This window comes from Ctenocephalides felis, unplaced genomic scaffold (assembly GCF_003426905.1).
Source record: "Ctenocephalides felis isolate EL2017-DRISC unplaced genomic scaffold, ASM342690v1 CF-g0.4_SCAFFOLD_03573, whole genome shotgun sequence".
NCBI classification, from domain to species: Eukaryota; Metazoa; Arthropoda; class Insecta; order Siphonaptera; family Pulicidae; genus Ctenocephalides; species Ctenocephalides felis.
The window spans coordinates 2517885-2539381 of NW_020539727.1; the positions used below are offsets into that span (position 1 = coordinate 2517885).

The 21497-nt window shown below is 30.8% G+C and overlaps 1 protein-coding gene across 2 annotated transcripts in view; it reads left to right on the forward strand.

Moving 5' to 3' along the window:
* LOC113389235 (pituitary homeobox homolog Ptx1) overlaps window positions 1–21497 on the forward strand; it is a 197194-nt gene that overhangs the window by 102145 nt on the left and 73552 nt on the right. For both annotated transcript variants that reach the window (XM_026626294.1, XM_026626293.1), the window contains exon 3: window positions 15394–15740. In XM_026626294.1, coding sequence (XP_026482079.1) covers window positions 15394–15740 — 347 coding nt within the window. The remainder of the gene's footprint in view (window positions 1–15393; window positions 15741–21497) is intronic.

Sequence of the window (21497 nt, forward strand, 5' to 3'; positions counted from 1 at the left end):
TTATTGTTTTTATTGTTAAGTTTTTTCTTAAGCTATTTATTAATACTATTATCAGCAGCAAAACGTAACTGCAATCTTTTTATGAAGCTAACAACTATATGTTTAAAGAAAGTGACCATGGTCTAATTTTCGAGTGTTCTGAATTATATTAAAAATTTGTACAAAACAGATAATATTTGTATAAAATATTTTGCATATTGTAAGTTGTCATTTATACTTCTCTCATTTTATTTTATATTATAAGTAGTTAATTTGGTTGTAAAAAATAACTGTAGTTAAAAGCTTAGTAATCGTTCTATCTAAAGCTAGACCAATTTCGGTTCTATTAACGGAATCTTTCAGTATAAAGTTATTTTCTTGCAAACTACTGCTAATGGGTCAATTTTCTATTTACCAGCAGTCTCTGGGGCATAAATTATATGCTCAAATGTACGGGTTTAAGTAAAGCTGATGTCACATAGAACGATTTTTTGATAAATGGAAATAGTGCTCAGGAAAATGATCTATAGGTACATGTTTGTATAATGTTTGAAATCTTAGAGATTTAGAATGCTTGGAAAGGTGGGCATTATTAAGCATTCAAAATCAATTTTTTAATACCAAATAGTTAGATGTGACATCATATTTAGATGCAAGAAATAGCTACTGTAAAAGCTTTACCAGCTAATTTGGAAAAAAACACCTTATATTTGTAAAAACCAACCACAAGTCATACATAAGGTATGCATATAGCAAAGCAAAACCCATTTCTCTACCAATATTTATCATACCATATTTTACCCAATTTGAATATGATATCAAGTCAAAACCATGGACCACTTTTCACATTTTTTTAAACATATTTATCAACATTTTGTCATACTCTAAATTTTTTTAAGGTAAGGTTTTCTATAGGTTAATTAATCAGTACTTTCAAAATCGTCGGCAAAACCTTCAATGATTCAAAAATCATTCGACTCCGATTGATAAGGAGTCCTTCTGATTATTTTATGGCAATAACAGTTCCTGCCTTTTTGATGGTAAGGAGCATAAAGTGCAAAAATGGCAATTAAATCTTTGCGAGAACGGAGAGTTCGATTTCCGAATATTTCAAAGAACATTTTAGAATTGACTAATTTTGGGAAGGCAGGTTCAGCAGTTTTGGATTGGGTGATCCGTACTCTTAAAAAGAACATGGTTAATTTTTGCGCTCTTTGCCCTTCACACCTCCAAAATGACTGAACCTGCCTTTCGAGAGAACGAAAAGAAAGATTTTTAATTTTTAAAGTTTACTTATAAAGTGTATTATACTGTTTTTTTGCGAAAGGCATTTCTAGCCGTTTTGAAGGGTCGGAGCTTGTGTTGACGGAGTGAATAAATAATTAGTTTTTGAGAAAGGCAGGTTCAAACTTATTAAAAATTTCAACAATTTAAGCAATTGTATATCTAATCAACGCAACTTTGATTAGAAGACGAATTATATTTTTTTTCATAGATAGTAGTCTATCTATTATTAAAACAGAACATGATCAATCTTTACTAGTGGTGCTTTTGGGCAAACTGCTGGAACTTCCCGTACCATAACGAAATATTCGAGATTTTATTCTTATTTTATAGACAAAATGCTTATGAATTGGTTGACGCCGTTTATATATGTAGTACAGAAAAGTAAACTAGTTGGTATTGGTATTTAGCCTTGAGGCAAGTTACATGAACAATAAAAAAAAAAATTAATTTATGAGTGATTAAAAGTATTCCGAATGGATTCATTACACTTAAACTCGTTAACTCGGAATATTTTCTAAGAGCAAATTTTCAAAAATCAACAATTTTTATAATTGAACCGGTTTTCGTAGCACTTTAATGGATTAGTTTATGTTCATTAAGACTAAGTACTCTATCGGTATACCAAGTAGATCGTCTAATTTTAATTTTAACAAACGTCAAAAAAACTACTCAAATTCTCAAACTTTGATGAATTTTTAAAATTAAATTACTTGTTGTAAGAGAGTAATATTTTAGTAAGTTCTATAAGACCATGATATATATTACCAAAAAAAAGTTCCATGAGAATCGGCTTCAATTTTTTTTCAACAGTTACTTACAAGAAAACGGCTCGGTAGATTTTTACCTAAAACTAATCAGTATCATTCCCAACTAATATCTTTTGAACAGTATTTGATTTTTAAAAATCGGTTTGGTAGTTTGAGGTTAAATGTGGACGAAAAGTTTAACACTTTTATACAAATTACAAAGAAACGGCTGCGCAGATCGTCTCACAAACGATAGTCCTCATTGAGATACATCAAACGGCTTTTAAATTTCTGAAATCGGTTCAGGCGTTTTTGAGAAAACGTCGATGAAAGGTCTAATTTTGACAAACGCCAAAAAAACGATACTAATTTTTGCAAACATTGACGAATTTTTAAAATTAAACGGCTTGTCGTAGGGCCGTAATATTTTAGTATGATCTATAAGACTATGGTATCTACCATAAAAAAAAAATCATGAAAATCGTCGAAACTTTTTTTTAACACTTTATTACAAGAAAACGGCCCGGCCAATCTTTACCAAAAACTAATCAGCACAATTCCCAACCAATATCTTTTGAACGGTTTTTGAATTTTCGTAATTGATTCAGAATTGCGGGCTAAAACGTGGACGAAATATTTTTCACTTTTCTGCTATTTACAAAGAAACGGCTTGGTTGATCGTCGCGCAAAATTGATAAACGCTAGTCCTCATTGAAATACATTAAATGGCTTTTAAATTTTTGAAATCGATCCAGCCGTTTTTGAGAAAACGTCGATTTACGGCAAAAAATCTGTTCACATACACATAACACACACACACACACACATACTTTTTCCAAATTTGGTCTCATTCGATTCAGAATGGCTTGAAACGTCGAGAAAGCATAAAATTAGCGAATCGGATTTTTTGATGAAAACATAAATCTCCTTCGGGAAGTTAACAATTGACGATTGGACTTTTCAGACCTGAGAAATTTAAAAAATCCTGGTACATTTGAACACACCTCGTACTTCAGAAATCCGTTTCTTCTCCAAATACTTCGATGTGACATCATCCTCATGTGCAAGAAATAGCTACTGTAATGCTATGACTAGCAAAGTGGCGAAGGAAGCAGGCAATGGCATAATATAGATGTTTTATTAACTCGTCTCAGTTTACGCGTCGTGCGTTTTATTACCAAATAAACTTAAGTGCAGTTCACTCACTTTGTGTTAACACAGCCCATGGAGACGAAATTCAGACATGGAATTGTGAGGACGAATTTGATACACAGATTATTCACACATCGGATGATAAAAGATAGACAACTTGGTTACTAAGATTTTCAGATTTTTAATTATTTATAAAACACTCCTTTAAAGGTAATTATCCTCATAAGTTACTAGGAAAAATCAAACTAGTGGTTCATGGCATCGTGCCTTAAGACAAATTGCTGAAACTTACCGTACCCTAATTAAACATTCGAGGAATGAAAATAATCAATAATTGTTTTGAATAATTTCAAATAGATTATTTATTATAAATATATACTGTAAATTTATAAGTGCTTATTAAATTGGACGAAGAACGTATACTACAAACAACTTAAATAAAACAAATAAATTAATTTATGAGTGATTAAAAGTATTCCGAGTGGATTCAATTACACATAATTCAAAACGAACGTCAAAATAACTCATTTTCTCAAACTTTGATAAATTTTTAAAATTAAACTACTTGTCGTAAGGCGGTAATATTTCAGTAAGTTCTATAAGACGAGGATATATATCGCCAAAAAAAGGTCCATAAAAAATGGTTTAAATTTTTTTTCAACAGTTAATTACAAGAAAACGGCTCGATATTTTCAACTAAAACTAATCAGTATCATTCTCAAATGATATCTTTCGAACAGTTTTTCATTCTTGAAAATTGATTCGGTAGTATGAGCATAAATGTGGACGAAAAGTTTAACACTTTTTCCCAAATTACAAAGAATTGGCTCGGCCGATCGCTGCACAAAACTAAGAAAAAATAATCCACATCAAAATACATCGATTGGCTTTTACATTTTTGAAATCGGTTCAGGCGTTTTTGAGCAAACGTTGATGAAAGTTATAATTTTGACAAACGCCAAAGAAATGACACTAATTTTTGTAAACTTTGACAATTTTTTAAAATTAAACGACTTGTCGTAGGACCGTAATATTCTAGTATGATCTATAAGACTCTATGGTATCTACCGTCAAAAAAAAATCATGAAAATCGTCGAATTTTTTTTTTAAACTAATCAGGTCGATTCCCAACCAATATGTTTCGAACAGCTTTAGAATTTTCAAAATCGATTCAGAATTGCGGGCTAAAACGTTGACGAAAAGATTTTCACTTTTCTGCGATTTACAAAGAAACGGTTTGGCCGATCATGGACTTGCTGTTTAGTTTTTGACAAAGGCAGATTCAGTTGTTTCGAAAATATAGAAAAAAGTGTGCAAAAATGGAAATTAAGTTTGTGAGATAACGGATTTGAATGATTCAAAATACATTCCACTTGTATTGACGTAATGAAGAATTAAGTTTTTGCAAAGGCAGGAGTCGCGGTTTCGGAGAACCAGGAAAAAAGTTGGAAAATGTTATTTGGCGGTCGAAAATCAGATATTTTATAATTTGAATCAACCTATATTAAAGGCTATCAAAAATTTTCAAAAAAAAAATATATTTTTCATAAAATTTCCAAGTTTTATAAGAATTACAGTATTTTCAAATAGGGCATTTTTTTCAATATTAAAAACTTTCGTAAATGTTCAAAATATTTCAAAATTCTCAAAAAAACAAATTTTTTTTGAGCTTTTAAAAAGTTTAAATTTTGGTACGAGAAGTACTTCTCGTACTCTGCTGATACGTATCAGCAATTTGTCTTAAGTCACGATGCCATGCATTACTAGCTAATACTTGACTGATTAAAAACAAATTAAGTTTCATGAGAAATCTCGGTAAATATTGTTCATTATTCCGAGAAAAAACTAGTGGGGTGGGTGGCATCGTGTCTTAAGGCGAATTGCTGGAACTTCCCGTACCGTAACGAAATGTTCGAGGAATACTGAATGTTTTCAAATAGATTATTATAAATATTGTAACATTGTCTAATATTTATAAGAATTATATAAACTGAATTGCAAAGTTGAAATTATTTGTAAAGTATAATAGAACTATAGTCAGAATTAAAAATAAAATCTGAATTATTTTCGATATACAAAAAATTAAAAAAAAAAAGTTGAAACAATTTTTTTTTCCAAAATCATTTATTTTGTTAAGACAAGCAGAAAGTTCTTTGAATCAATTAAATCGGACGCTTAGTTCTCTCAAAAGCTGCCATTTTTTGTACATTTAGCTCCGTATCTTCGAAATGGCTGGGCCTGCTTTTGCAAAAAACTAATAACCACTTCTCCCAATCATTACTAATTGAATGTTTTTTAGATCATTCAAATCGCGATCCGTTCTCTCAAAAACTCGATTTCTATTTTCTGCACTCTTTGCTCTTTATCTCCGTAACTGCTGGACCTGCCTTTGCCAAAAACTAATCAGCACATCTCCTTATCAATAGGAATCAAATGTTTTGTGAACCATTCAAATCGGTTGATCCGTACGCCCGAAAACGTGGACGAAAAATTGTATCCATACAAACATACACACACACACATCAATTTTTTCTGAGGTATGCCAAAATGTTCAAAAACCTTCAAAACGTCGAGAAATGTAAAAATTTTCAATTCCGATTTTCGGCCCATTACAATAACTTACCCTACGGGAAGTTAATTAGTAGGAAAGTTAATTTAGCACATTGAGAGCCAGCCTCAACAAAAGTATGATTCATCATGATTAAATGTATACTGATACCATATATATGTAACTATGTTCTAGCAGACTAGGTTTATCATTGTAATTTTTTCCACATTTCATAATGACCAATCTCACTTACTCACATATTATATGCTGATGTTCTATTGATATAAACTGCAAGAATCTAATTAGAAAATCATTGTTTATTACAATTACTTATTACGAATTACTATTCTCAAGGAGATACAAATCTTTGTTTAACAGCCGTGTAATATGATGATAGATTGCTAATTGAATCTAACTCATACTAGAGTTGTTCATGTTTATGATGGTGTTGTCGTTTTGGTGGTTATTTACAGTTTGTGCTTTACCAGACATCCATCCAGCTATTAAAAATAACACTAAATGAATAATTGTTTAAATAATTAGTTTTTTTAATGAACCTCCATATGTTTCGGCCACAAGTTGGATGTGTTTCTGTGGATCACTCATAATTTAATATAGTATAAATTTTTCATACATATTTATGAAATAATCAATAACTAGTAGTGTATGGCCTCGTGCTTTAAGGCCAATTGTTGGAACTTCCCGTACCATAATGAAATATTTGAAGCATAATATTATATAATAATATTTAGTAAAAAATAATATTCTTTGGAAATGAAAAAAAGAAAAGAAAAAAAATGAAAAAAAGTTTCTATCCCCAAAAGCAATCCTCCTTCAACAAAAGCACAAAGTTTTTTGAACCATTCAAATTTGATGATTAGTTTTCTCTAAAACTGCCATATTCTGCACATTTAGCTCGGTATCTCCGAAACGGCTTGAACCTGCCTTTGCCAAAAACTAATCACCACTTCTCCCCATCATTACGAATTGAATGTTTTTTAGATCATTCAAATCGGATGCTCCGTTCCCTCAAAAACTCGATTTCTATTTTTTGCACTCTCTAGTTTGTATTTCCGTAACGGCAGGACCTGTCTTTGTCAAAAACTAATCAGCGCGTTTCCTCATCAATAGAAATCAAATTGTATTCACACATACACATACACACATCCATTTTTTCTGAGGTATGCCAAAATGTTCAGAAACCTATGAAACTTGAAGATAAGTAAAATTTTTGATTTTCGATTTTTGGATGATTATAATAACTCACCCTAAGGGAAGCTAATAAACGAAATAGGGAAGAGCGGGGCATAAGCGAACAATTTGTCTTGGAACAATTATATTGTAAAAACCGAACCAATTACATCTCAATAAATAACACTTATTAAACATCTATCTGACTATGTTTAGTAAAACTAGCTAATTCATTAATGTAGAAATGTATTTTTCTGTTGTTTTTCAAATTTTTGTCATCTGGTCCTTTTTACGCTATAGGCGGGGTTTTACCAGATTATTAATTTCATGGGTACATTTTTTACAGAGACAACACTGTAAATAACCTTGATCTGGTATTTCGTCAGAAATATTTATCAGCAGATTTGGAATAACTATATATTTAATTTATATATTGTAAAATTGCATTATTTAACTTAATTTATTTGCTATTTTTTATTTTTTACACCTTTGCCAGGGTAAAAATTCAGTATTTCATTTTTACCCCACCCAGGTGTTCGTTTTTATAGAGGTTATATGAAAGAAACTGTTGAATCTAACTTAAAATTAATAATACCACTTGTAAAACAATTAATTAACGTATACCCAAAAATTATAATAGGGTTTTGTAGACTAAACAACAGTGCTCACGACCAAAAAAACTAACAACAAAAGAAAATACTTTTGTTACGGATTTTTAAACATTGGCATTTATCACCTGATAGCGACGTCCTAAGAGTCAAAGTAATGGATGGTTATACATCTTTTTTCCTCAACTTTCAAATATTGTTGTTAAAAACTTTCTAACTACTGGTTTTTTGAGACATTGGTAGTGGACCTTTTTACCCGCGGACCCAACTCTACCCTATTTACACTTATCGGGTAGTTCATGTAACTTGCCTAAAGGCGAAATGCCACTTACACCTAGTTGAAAAAATATTCGATAAGAACAGCTAAGGTCCATTAATTACCTGAGCGATTTCTAAGGATTTTTAGACCCTCCCTCCCCCTTGGTGATACGTGGTGATATTTAAAATTACCCCCCTTTCCCCACACAACATCACTTGTATTTTGGAATATTTTTCGATTTTTTTCTTAATCAAGGTAAGAAATAAATACACGTGATATCTTACAAGACCCCCTTTCCCCTACGTGATATTTCGTGATTTTTTGTCAACCACCTTCCCCCTTTATGGCTCACGTGATTAATCGACGCCCCCTAAGTGTGTTAGAAGGGAAAAGGGCTATAATTCAATTCTGTTACAAAATTTGCCATATATGTGAGATAATGATTGACAAATTGATTTTCCGCTGCGTTCAATAAATTATCATCGATAATTAACTATCCACACTGGCGCAATATATAATTGTTATAAACATTAATTTCTTTACTTTTAATTTAAATCATCGCACAAAATTACATTGATAGCAGGCAGCATCAACATCATTTATAAATCACCGTTTTATTTGCCTCATAATATATAATCGCAATAAACGTTCCCGAGTCGTTTCTTGTAACAGCTACTGATCCGTCTTTACATCGGCTTGGAATTGAAAACAAATTATAATTAACTTGTCTGAAAGCAAGCAATTTATAGTTCTCTGAATCGATGGATTTAACTGGCTGCGGATTTCTGTGGGAATAATGTATATTGAATTAAATTCTCTGAAAAAACTATATAATTTATAAAACTGCTAAGCGACGATCGCGATATAAGAATTAAGTCTCGTTTTTTGTAGTGAATTAAGTTTTATCATTATTTTACCTAATTAGTGGGATGACTCATTGTCCACTCTGCCACCACTCGTGCTATAATTCTTTTTTTACCCGTCAATGCCCTGTTTTTTAGGATAATGTTAGTTTCCATAATATTTATTGAGACCATGATATAAAAACGTAATGAAATATGTACAACAAGAAGCAAACGATAATTATATAATATAAAATTAAGACTAGTGGTGTATGGCATTGTATCCTAAGGCAAATTGCTGGAATTTCCAGTACCGTAATGAAATGTTCGAAAAATATGAAATATTTTCAAATACATTATTTTAAGTGATACTTAAAGTATATGTTAACTTTGTTCGTTTCTATTAACGCACTTCATTCCTATTTACTGGTTTATTGTTTCTAATTACACTCTCTACAATATTCATCTCTATATGTCACTATTTGTCTCTCACAATATATAATATACTAGATGACCCGTCGGATGTTGTCCTGTACCCACGTCTGCAATTCAAAAGTTCCATTTTTTTAAATATTCTATCCTATACTTTTTAATATCCTATTTGAAATGCTTTTGTGATTCATTTATGGTCTTAGCATAAGCAGTATAAAAATTTTAGAAAAAAAAATTACGATACAACATAATTGCATCAATAATTTAGTCTATAGTTTTCATAATATCGTACGATGTATTAGTTGCTTTTTGGCAATTATAATTTGTAAAGTACATTTTGCTTGCTAATAATTTAATAAACATTATTGTTTATGTTCAAATCTTAAGTGAATTAACTTGTAAAATCTAGTTCATATGAGCACTCTTCAATCTAAGATCAACTTGCTAAATATTCCATATTCAATGTCAAGCAAATGGATGTTTGACACATGAAACAAAATTCTAAATCGTTGTTTTAATAAGTAGAATTTATTTTTTGAATTGTTAAATAATTTAGTAAAGTAAACCAAAATGCGATATGCACAAGTTTACAAAAATAATGCATAAGCAATTTTGGACTTATAGCGTTATTTTTTAAACTGAATTATACAATTTCATCTGCCAACATATATACTGTCGACTTTATATTATATTATTTTAATTTCTGGCACATCTCAGCTGTTTTGCGGCAATAATAATGTATACATTACATTTTTCTCGTATATTATATTCTAATATTATCTAGGCTCATAATTTCAGCTGAATTCAAATTTCAAGTGAATTGACATTTCTAGCAGATAACAGTTCAAATGTTTTCAATGTCAATCAATTATAAGTGGTTTTTTGTATTTTTTGACATTTATTTCTACAATATTGCAATATTTTTATTGTTTATTAAATCTTAAAAATTTCTTTTGACAAACTCTAAAAAGAATTATCAAAATCCGAATAACCCTTTAGGAGAAGTATCAAATCATACACCCGTACAGAAGAATTCTATATATAAGATAGCATATTATTCTTTTGTTATTCTATCCATATGTCATGCTATTTACGTCAACATTTACATATAAGTGAGCTTTAGAGTTTTATCTAGAATTAAAATTGAATCCGAAATATTTTCGATATTAAAAAAAAATTGGAAATAAAAAAGCTTTTTTGTTGCTTTCCCCAAAATAATCGTTTTACCAATACATGCAAAAGGTTTTTTGTATGATTCTAACCGGATGCTTTGTTCTCTCAAAAACTGCCATTTTTTACACTTTTAGCTCTTTATCTCTGAAACGGCTGGTCCTGTTCTTGCCAAAAAATAACCACCATCAGTAGGAATCGAATGTTTTTTGAATATTTCAAATCGGGTGATTTGTGCGACCGAAATCGTACCCGAAAAATTGTATCCACACAATACATACACACACATCACATCAATTTTTTTCTAAGGTATGCCAAAATGTTCAGGAACCACTGAAACGTGAAGATATGCGAAAATTTTCAATTTCGATATATGCACAATTGCCTACTATAACTTACCCTACGGGAAGTAATTATAATATATATTTTATATGATCGAATTGTATTTCTGTTTTTATGGATAATTTCAATAACTTTTGCCGAATAAAAACCACGGCACGGAAGAGAATTTAGAGCCAGCGAAGTTTTCAACTAAGTTTTTTGCAAAATTCTTTTATAGTAAATTATATTATATTTTCTTAAATTGACGAGTTGATTCATTTACTTCTCTGCCACAAATCGCGCTATAATTCTTATAAAACGCTTTATTAACTTCCCGTAGGGTAAGTTATTGTAATGGGCCGAAAATCGGAATTGAAAATTTTTATATTTCTCGACGTTTTGAAGGTTTCTGAACGTTTTGGCATACCTCAGAAAAAATGGATGTGTGTGTGTGTATGTGTGTGTGTGTGTATGTATGTATGGATACAAATTTCCAGTCACGTTTTAGGGCGCACGGATCAACCGATATGAATGGTTCAAAAAACATTCGATTCCTATTGATAGGGAAAAGAGCTGATTAGTTTTTGACAAAGGTAGGTCCAGCCGTTTCGGAGATACGGAGCAAAAATTTTGTCCCAACTTTTTTTTTTTTTTTTTTTAGTTTTTTGTATATCAAAAATATTTCAGATTTTATTTTTAATTCTGACTATAGTTCTAATATACTTCATAAATAATTTCAACTCTGCAATTCAGTTTATATAATTCTTATAAATATTAGACAATGCTACAATATTTATAATAATCTATTTGAAAACATTCAGTATTCTTCGAACATTTCGTTACGGTACGGGAAGTTCCAGCAATTTGCCTTAAGACACGATGCCATAATTGCCTCAAGACAGAATTCCACTTACAGCTAGTTAATACACTAATTTTATATCTTGGCTGGTTTTTTAACTGTTTTCGCTAACTAGGGAAAATATTTTACAATTCAATAAAAATATTTTCTAGCAAGCGTTTATAATATAATTAAAATTAAGATAATTGTAATATAAATTTACATTCATCGAGGCGGGTCAATTTGTATGGAGCCTCGACTTTGTTTCCATAGGTAATTTCAAGAAACTTTGCCGAAGAAACCATAGCTGTGAGGTGAGTTTCAAGCCAGCGAAATTTTTAATAAAGCTTTCCTTATAAGATTTATAACCTTGTACCACGCATGGTTTGAAAGTTTATAGCAAAGACAAAGCCCTGAAAATATTATAGTCACGTGAGAATATTATTGACTGAGCTTTGCAATTATTTTTGCTGCTGTTGAAAATATTATTGAACTATTGGCAAGAGTTTTGAGGTAAAATACTAAATAGATATTTCAGTTAATTCTTATACATATTCAATTAAATTATCAAAAACTACATGCAATGTCATGAAAATTAGGATTACATATAATGTTGTTCCACTCATGTGACTATGCTATTATATTACAATAAACAACAATTTTGTTTAAAAAGAGTAAGATATTTCATTTTAGTACCTATAAGAATGTGATTCTTTTGTAAAGGACTGGTTTGTATTTATAAATTTTGATCATAATCAAATTTAATGCGACGTTAAATTATTTACTGATAAATATACAGTAAAGTTACTGATGTGTATTAATGTGTAATATATGATAAAAACAGTTTTTGTGCTGAGAAAACAAGAATTTATAACACACAAATACAAAAACATATAAAAAACAACAATTTAATAGTAAACAATTACATAACATACATGTATGTTTTTATCTACACTAGGAGAAGTTATGAGTCTATTCCACAGTAATTTACCTAGCTTAACCTCGATATTGGAGTGCCTCAAGGAAGTGGTTTAGGGTCAAATTTAATTTTATATTTCAACTATTGGTATTGAATACTGATATTGTTACTACTAACGTAATTAATACCTACTAATGTTTGATTGAATGATACCTTTGAATGATACTAATGAAATTTTATGTATAAATTTTTCAATTAAAAACAGCTATATCAAATTCCATTAAGATATTTTCTTAAAAAGTGTTACTACGTATTTATCGCAAAACAACAAAACAAATGTATATGAGTAAGCAGCGATATGATGTTCTCACAGTGCAACCAGATATCTTGGAAGCAAAAACAATCTTAAAAGAAATATAATATGCCTGTACAATTAATATCGCATACAATTGAATAAAGGATACATAAACATGCTGCATTTGATATACACGTGTATACTTATGCGGAACGTGTACGATAGTGGAAACATGTAAACATTGTTTTTTAATGAGGTCACTACCTGAGAATCTTTAGTTTCATTCGATCATATTTTTTTAATCCTAATATTTATTGGAAATTTTTAAAAGAGGTTTCTGAACATTTAGGCAAAACTTAAAAAAAAATTATGTATGCGCGAGCGCGAGTGTGTTTGAGTGTGTGTGTGTATTTGGATACAAATTTTCGTTGGCGATTTCGGGAATACGGATCAACCGATTTGAATATTTCAGAAAACATTCGATTCGTATTGATAAGGAGACGTGCTGATTAGTTTTTGATTAAGGCAGGTCCAGCCGTTCAAAAAGGTCAAAAAGAAGTTCAACATTTCCGAAATATTAAATTAATTAAATTAATTAAAATTAATATCGCATACAATTGAATAAAGGATACATAAACATGCTGCATTTGATATACACGTGTATACTTATGCGGAACGTGTACGATAGTGGAAACATGTAAACATTGTTTTTTAATGAGGTCACTACCTGAGAATCTTTAGTTTCATTCGATCATATTTTTTTAATCCTAATATTTATTGGAAATTTTTAAAAGAGGTTTCTGAACATTAAGGCAAAACTTAAAAAAAAATTATGTATGCGCGAGCGCGAGTGTGTTTGAGTGTGTGTGTGTATTTGGATACAAATTTTCGTTGGCGATTTCGGGAATACGGATCAACCGATTTGAATATTTCAGAAAACATTCGATTCGTATTGATAAGGAGACGTGCTGATTAGTTTTTGATTAAGGCAGGTCCAGCCGTTCAAAAAGGTCAAAAAGAAGTTCAACATTTCCGAAATATTTAGAAATATAACATAAATTCAAATCTTTCAAAAGTCAATTTTTACAAAAATTTAAAAATTCTAAAAAATCTAATTTTTTTAAAGTTATAAAAAGAATCTTCTTTAAAAATTTTAATTTCCGGTGCGGGAAGTTCTTGAAATTTGCTTTAAGGCACGATGCCATGCACCACTATTTGGGCATTTTCAATGTGATTTTTGAGAAGCTAAATGTAACTAGTTTTAAGAAGCATTTTGCCTTAAGACAAGTTGCATGAACTTCGCGATACGTATACATAATCAATCTAATCCACAAGAATTGAGATTCAGATATTTAGGTAAAATGTTCAACTGTTTATTTTGAAAATAATATTTTTGCTTTCACTATTCCATTTCCAATGAATGCCCCTGAAACAAACTTATAAATATGCGTAAGTAAGTAAATCAATTATCATTTTGTGTTATAAAAAAGTGCTTTTGAGAATGGACGACAACTATAATCAGTAGCTATCTACGAAACACGAAACGTACGTATGCTTCGACATAAATTCTGATTAGAATGGGTTAAGCCCGCCGCTCAATTTCAAACTTTGATGACTTTTTATAATTTAACAGCTTACCTATAAAGCCTATTATATTTTAATATGTTATTTCAGGCTACGAAATTATAGTTATACAAAGTTTGATAAAAATCGTAAAAAAAATTCTATTCATTCATTAACTAAAATACGACCCTTCCTATCTTTACCAAAAACTAATAAACGCGATACCCAACTAATAATTTTATTCGAATATTTATGGTTTTTTAAAATCGATTGTGTAGGAACGAATTTACATTTTAATGCCTATTACAAAGAAATGGCTTGGCCGATCGTCACACAAAACTGATCAAAGCTATATATATTCTTTATCGATTTACATCGAATGACCTTTGAAATTTTGAAATCAGTCTACCCGTTTTTTGGAAAACCTCGACGAAGGGTCAAAAATCATATCACATACATACATGCACACACATTTTTTTCTCAAGTTTGGTTTCATTGGATTCAGAATAACTTGAAACGTCGAGAAAATGTAAAATTAGCAAATCGATTTTTTTTGCTGAAACAAAGTTCTCTTCGGGATGTTATATATATTTAGACTCTGCAATTGATACTTTATTTATACAAAAATATAATTGTTAAAAGAAGTAAGCCTTATAGACCCAATAGTTCAGTCATTAGACACTAATATATATTTTTTATTTTTATGATTATAATCTTTGTTTTCTTATTTAAAAAAAAATGTATTTATTGTTATAACTTTGCCGATCCCAATTCCTTCCAAGCCAATACTTAGAAACTAGAAAATATAAATGTCTATAGAATAATATAGATAAATATTTATTAAAGAAACTTCCAATTTTTATTATAAACTATATTAAATAGTGAGTAAGATAAAAGTAATTTATTGTTAACTAACAACAGGATAAAAGACGACTAATATTTTTTGGTAGAATGCTTTACATTTTACTTCAAGATTTTTGTGAAGCAACAATTGATAAAAATGTAGGTTTCAGACAAGAAGCGAAATTTTCATATTTTTCTCTCTCGAGAAGATCAAAATGGTAGACAAACCATAAATAATTTAAACCATGAACAATTACCCGATGTATTGACAGAACTAGTTAGAAAAGTTTAGATACAACTCCTTTGACTTTAAAAATGATTGGCCAACCCCATTCTGGCAGGCTAATTTAGAAACACCACCAATTCCTTGAAAAAATAAACTAATTAATTTTTTTTCCAGAGCAAGCAGTAAAAGTGGCACGCCGCAAAAAATCGACATCAGATCCACCGCCCATCGTCATACCTCCAATATCGAACATCAAAACTTTATCACCCGCCAGTCCTTTATCCAGGGCGACTCCTTCGGCGAGTCCTCCTGCAGATTCCTTTGATAGTGGAGGTGCCACGGAATCTGAAGATCCTGGTTCTTTGTCTGCGACAGAAGCAGCCAGAAGGAAAAAGAAAGCCAGGACTACTTTTACTGGTCGGCAGATTTTCGAACTGGAAAAGCAGTTCGAGGTGAAGAAGTACCTGTCCAGTGGGGAAAGGGCTGATATGGCGCGGTTGTTGAATGTTACGGAGACACAGGTCAGTGATGTAGTTGTAATGTTTTTGAAATTATTTAGGGGGACTTGAATTTATGGAGTTGTATGATTGATTTAATGACAAATATAATTTGGATAAAAAGTATCGTTTTTTTGTGCCAGATATTAATCAAATCTGGTGCACACATATAAATCCGATGACAATACTCATGCCATTCTATATATAAAAATGGATGAATGTCTTTTTGTGTGTATGTGCATGTGTAATTGTTATTCATTCATAAACTATGCGTCCGATCGTCGTGTAAATTTGGGAAATTGTTAGGTAAATCCGCGGTCAGGTTTTCGGATATTTTGATTTAAGCAAAGCGATAGGTGTTGGCCGCTCAGAAGACATTTTTTTAAATTTCTTTTGGCCAATTTTTATTTTTTAATTTTTTATAATCGTTTAGCAAAAGCACATATAACCCTACATTTTCAATGTTCTACCACAAACCTCTATTTTGTGAGAATTATTTACAAGATTTAATAGTAATTATGTCCTTTTTCTAAACCACACGTACGATCGCCATATAAAATTGGGAAATTGTTAGGTAAATCCTCGGTCAGGTTTTCAGGTATTTTGATTTAAGCCAAGTGATAGGGGTTTGCAGACCTATAGTTTTTTTTTAACATTTATTCACATATTGTTTGATATTTGATATTGTTTGATTGATAAATAGGTTGACAGGATAATTGGTAGACGTGTGGAACTGGATGACAGGCACATTGGCAAACGGGTAATTTGGTTGACCGGTTAAATGGTGGATTGATAAACAGGTTGATGGGTAAATTGTTGAACAGTTAAATTGTTGAACAGGTAAATTGGTGGACAGGTAAATTTGTGGACTGATAAACAGGTTGACAGGTATATTGGTGAAATGTTATACTAGTGAACAGGTAAACTGGTTAGCAGGTAAACTGGTGCACAGGTAAATAGATAAAGAGTTACATAGATAAACAGGTAGATAGATAGATACGTCGACTAATGAACGTATACAGGTAATTTGGTAGATCGCTAAACTGGTGGACGGGTAAACTGGAGGATATATAAAATGGTAGACAGGACAACTGGTAGATAGACAAATATGTAGACAGATAAACCTGCGTGTAAATTTGTAGACATTTAAAACGGATTGGCAGGTATAGTGGTAGGCAAGTAGAATGATGGATTGATAAACAGGTTGATAAGTAAATTGGTAGACAGGTAAATTGATAGACATGTAAATTGCTGTACAGGCAAATGGGTTGACAAATAAATTGGTAGGCCGGTAGAATGGTGGATTGATGAATAATTCAATAGGTAAATTGTTAGACAGGTAAATTGATAGGCAGTTAAGGAGGGTTTGGTGGTATATTGGCAGATAAAAGGGTTGGCAGGTATACTGGTGGACAGGTGAATTAGTGGATAGGACTAAATGTATCAAATATGCATTATTGTTCAAATTTTTAATTGAAAGTAAAATACGGCCAAGTGTGAATGGGTACAGCTAGTTTATTATAAAAATAATACGAAAACTGTGCAATATATACTGAATAAAAAAATCGAATTGATCAAGAATAAAATTGATCAATCATCAAGTCAAATCGATATCTTCCTTTAATTATCATTGACAAATTTATCCGATATTAATTTTGCGATTAAATTCGTGATGTTAAACGCATTTCTGCATTTTATTATCAATTGTCAACACATTAGCAAAATATATACAATCGGTACAGTATTCATTTATTGTTATGTTTTTAAATAATTTAAGTGTCTGACTGTAGAGATAATATATTGTTTTAAAGTATATCACTTATTCGATTGTTGTTTAGAATGCTGTAGTCATGAACGAAGAATGACGCAAATTTTATTTCAAAATAAAATCTTAGATAGCCATTTACGACAATGTATACAAATGACAGAGATGATGTTCTAATTATAATCGAATGATAATAATTAAATTGCGACATAATGAATTAATAATCAAGCGTTTTGATTTGATAAAATCTGAATGTTTTTGTTTTTGCTTCTGTATTTTACAACTACAGTAGTACTAGTGATGTTTCGATACTAAAAGGTATACAATGAATTACTCAAATTTTAAGAACTTAAAGTAATAGTAATTAGTATTAGAAAAATGTCCGAAAAAAAATTGTAAACCTATAGATATATCGGATTTCTATAGAGTAATGGTTTAACTCATATCGTTCAGCAGCGATGTTTATTTTCACTTGAAAATACAGATCAAAAATGTGTTTTCAATCGAAAATAGACAATTTTCGTGCACTGCGATGTGAAATGGCAATGGGAAACCTCTCAGGCAAATTTTCCCTGAATCGAGTTGGAGTTTAACTCAGCTCACGGACCTGCCCAAGTCAGTACTATCCATTATTATTATAGTCCTAAAAGTCCTAAGGAACTTTTAGCATCTAGTTTTTGAGCATTTTGAGTCTTAAAGGAACCGGTAAGTGATGAATTTAATGAACCTCAATAAAACCTTATAATAACTTTTTGTATTACAATATTATGATTTAAAATTTAAAATGTAAAATAATGAAATAAATTGATTATAACAAAATTCAAAAATTCTTTATATTTGGATTAGAATAAAACTAGTAATACTTGACACTGTGCTTTAAGAAAAATGCTCCTATTTTCCATTAAACTGAAGAAATTAGAGTAAAATAAATATAATTTAAAAACAAATTGCAATAAGATCAGTAGGAATCTTCAAAATGCAGTAAATACTATTTTGGAAGAAAATAATGTTCTAATATTTGAAACTTTAGAATCTTATTGACTTTACTCAAAGGGCTTTTTTTAAGAGGCATGATAATTATTTTTCACAAATAATGTGGTTAAAAGCTGAATGAAAGAGTAGCAATTTTACTAACTACAGAAATGTAGCTTGCTAATTTAATGTTTTCTGGATGTTTCAAGTCGTTCTGAATCGTTGGGGACCAAAACTGGTAAACTTGGCGATGGAGATAATGGTCTAAAATCTAACGTCCTATGAAAATTAGTTGAATTTTAACAAATCACGCTTTTAGGACATACAAGACTGCGTTTATGGACTATAATAAATATAAATACGTATATTACAAGTTTGTGTTAAAGACATCAACTGGAAATCGCACTGATTAGTGTCTCGTTAAAGCTACAATTTTAGTTTGAAAATAAAGAGCTTAAATTTTTAATTAAACCGCTAAATCCCAATTGTCATTAAGTCGATTATTTGAACATTTCGAAGAAAACAACAATATAAATACTGTGCAATTCAAACGCAATATAGAGCTTTACACATAAATGAGACTTCTTTCATTTATTTATGGATTTTCTTGTGTCCCGGGTTTTTGTAAAAGCAATCTTTATCTCGGATTTAGATTTTTTGTCCCGATTTGTCCAGTTCTTTTTTAAATTAATAAGTAAATTAAAAAAATGATGAAAACTAGTGCCGTTTGCCAAATAGTGCCATTTTTTTTTGTTATGTATGTATATATGTAAAATTTTGTCGACGATTTCGAAATTCATGGATTGTGTGATTCAAAAAACATTCCTATTGATGAAGAGTCGTCCTTGGTTTTTTTGCAAAGGCAGGTCCAGCTGTTATGAAGATACGGTGCAAAAAGTGCCAAAAGTGGTAATCCAATTTTTGAGAGAACGGAGCGTCCGTTTTGACTGTTTCAACAAATTTTATTTGTAATAAAATGCTAGCGGTTTCGGGGATATAATAATAAAGGTAAAAAAAGCCATTTGACGGACAAAGTGTTTATTCTACATATACACATCCAATTATCACATATTTTATAGATATTTTAAATATTAAAAACAAATTTTATTTATATTTCTAAGGGTTCCGTACCAATGTTTATCCGTTGGTGATGCGGCGCTCACGCGCTTTGATATTTTGTTTCTACGCAGCTAACTTATCGCACAATTACTTTGAAAAAAAAAAGTTAAAAATTTCCAAAATTTTTCAAAGTATAAATAAATTTATATTTTTCAAAAAGGTCATTTTGTTTCAAAAATTTTAAAAATGGCTAAAATTTTTTTTTCAATGTTCTAAAAAAAGATTTGAAACTTTTTTTTATTTTAATTTTTAACTTCCCGTAGGGTAAGTTATAGTAATTGCAAAAAAATCGAAAATGAAATTTTTTATATATCTTTACGTTTCAAAGGTTTCTGAATATTTTGGCATACCTTTGAAAAAATGGATGTATGTGTGTATGCGTATGTGTGTGTGTGCGCGTGTGTGTGTGCGGATACAAATTTTCGTCGACGATTTCGGGAACACCGATCAACCGATTTAAATAAATCAAAGATCATTTGACTTGTATTGATAAGGAGACGTGCTGATTAGTTTTTGGCAAAGGCAGGTTTAGCCGTTCCGAAGATACGGGGCAAAAAGTGCCCAAAACGGTAACTCAGTTTTAAAGAGAACGGAGCGTCCGATTTTAATAAAGACCGGTCTAGCGGTTTTGGAGATCTAATGAAAAAAGTAAAAAAATGCCATTTGGCGGTCAAAAATGATCATTAGACATATGCACATCAAATTATCAAATATTTTATAGAGATTTTAACAATAAGTATGAATTTTGTTTACATTTCTATGGGTTCCGTACCAATGTTTACGCGTTAGACGGCGACGCGGCGCTTACGCGCTTTGATATTTCGTCTGTATGCAGTTAAAACAGTACGATTGCTTTGAAAAACAGTTCATAATTTCCAAAATATGTCAAAATAAAGAAAACATTTTTTTTAAAGTAATTTTTTGTCAAATTCATAGTTTCTCAAAAATCTAATTTTTTTGAAGCAAATTTTTTTCAAAAATGTTAGTTAAAAAGAATAATAAATATGTTAGTTAAAAAGAATAATAATATTTGGTACGGAAAGTTCCAGCAATTTGCCTTAAGGCTAGATGCCATGCGCCCCACTAGTTAATTTCAATTTTTGGTACGGAAACTTGCAGCAATTTGCCTTAAGGCACGATGCCATGCACCACTATTTACTTTGATAATATAGTAATATTATAGTAAATGTTTGTTAGAACTCTAGCCAGTGGTAGTATAATTGTCTATATAATCGTGAATCACATAATACGTATTAATGTAATACTTAGCAACTCAGTTTCTTTAAAAAAGTTGAAATATTTCAACTCGCTCCATTAAGTAGAATCACATTCTATCTATTACATGTGGGTGGCTGCGTCCGCACACGACCGTTCGACCAGTTCGACGGTCGTATGGGTGCAGGGCGACCAGAGTCGCTCCGATTCGATAGGAGACGTGGGGCGGAGGGAAAACAAGCGAACATATTAATCGGCTGCGAGCATTCTGCTAGCGGGCTAGTTATGTCATTAATGGAAATTTATGACGCAACGTGTCCGTGCAATGCGCTTCCGTATGCATATGCATCGATTTCGAACCAGTATTAGTGCATTTCTGCATTTGTGTAATTGTTTAGGGAAAATACGGACGAAATTGTATATATGGACACAGTAGTGTTAATCAAATTTAGAGAGTTTTATCAGCGTTTCTGCGCATTTAGTGTTTTTAGTATACTCTCTCAACTGACTTAAGGGGGTTGTTCTTTTTTTTTACAAAAAATGCAAGGTATTTGTTTTTTCCTCGAAATGTACTTATCATAGAGACATGCGGTTTTTTTTTAACAAAAATTACAAAGTCATAGAATATTACGAAATTTTCTTTTTTTTTTATTCGCTGTCGTTTTTTAACCAGGGGGCGACAAAGTCGGCTTTGCAAAATCGATCTCTTT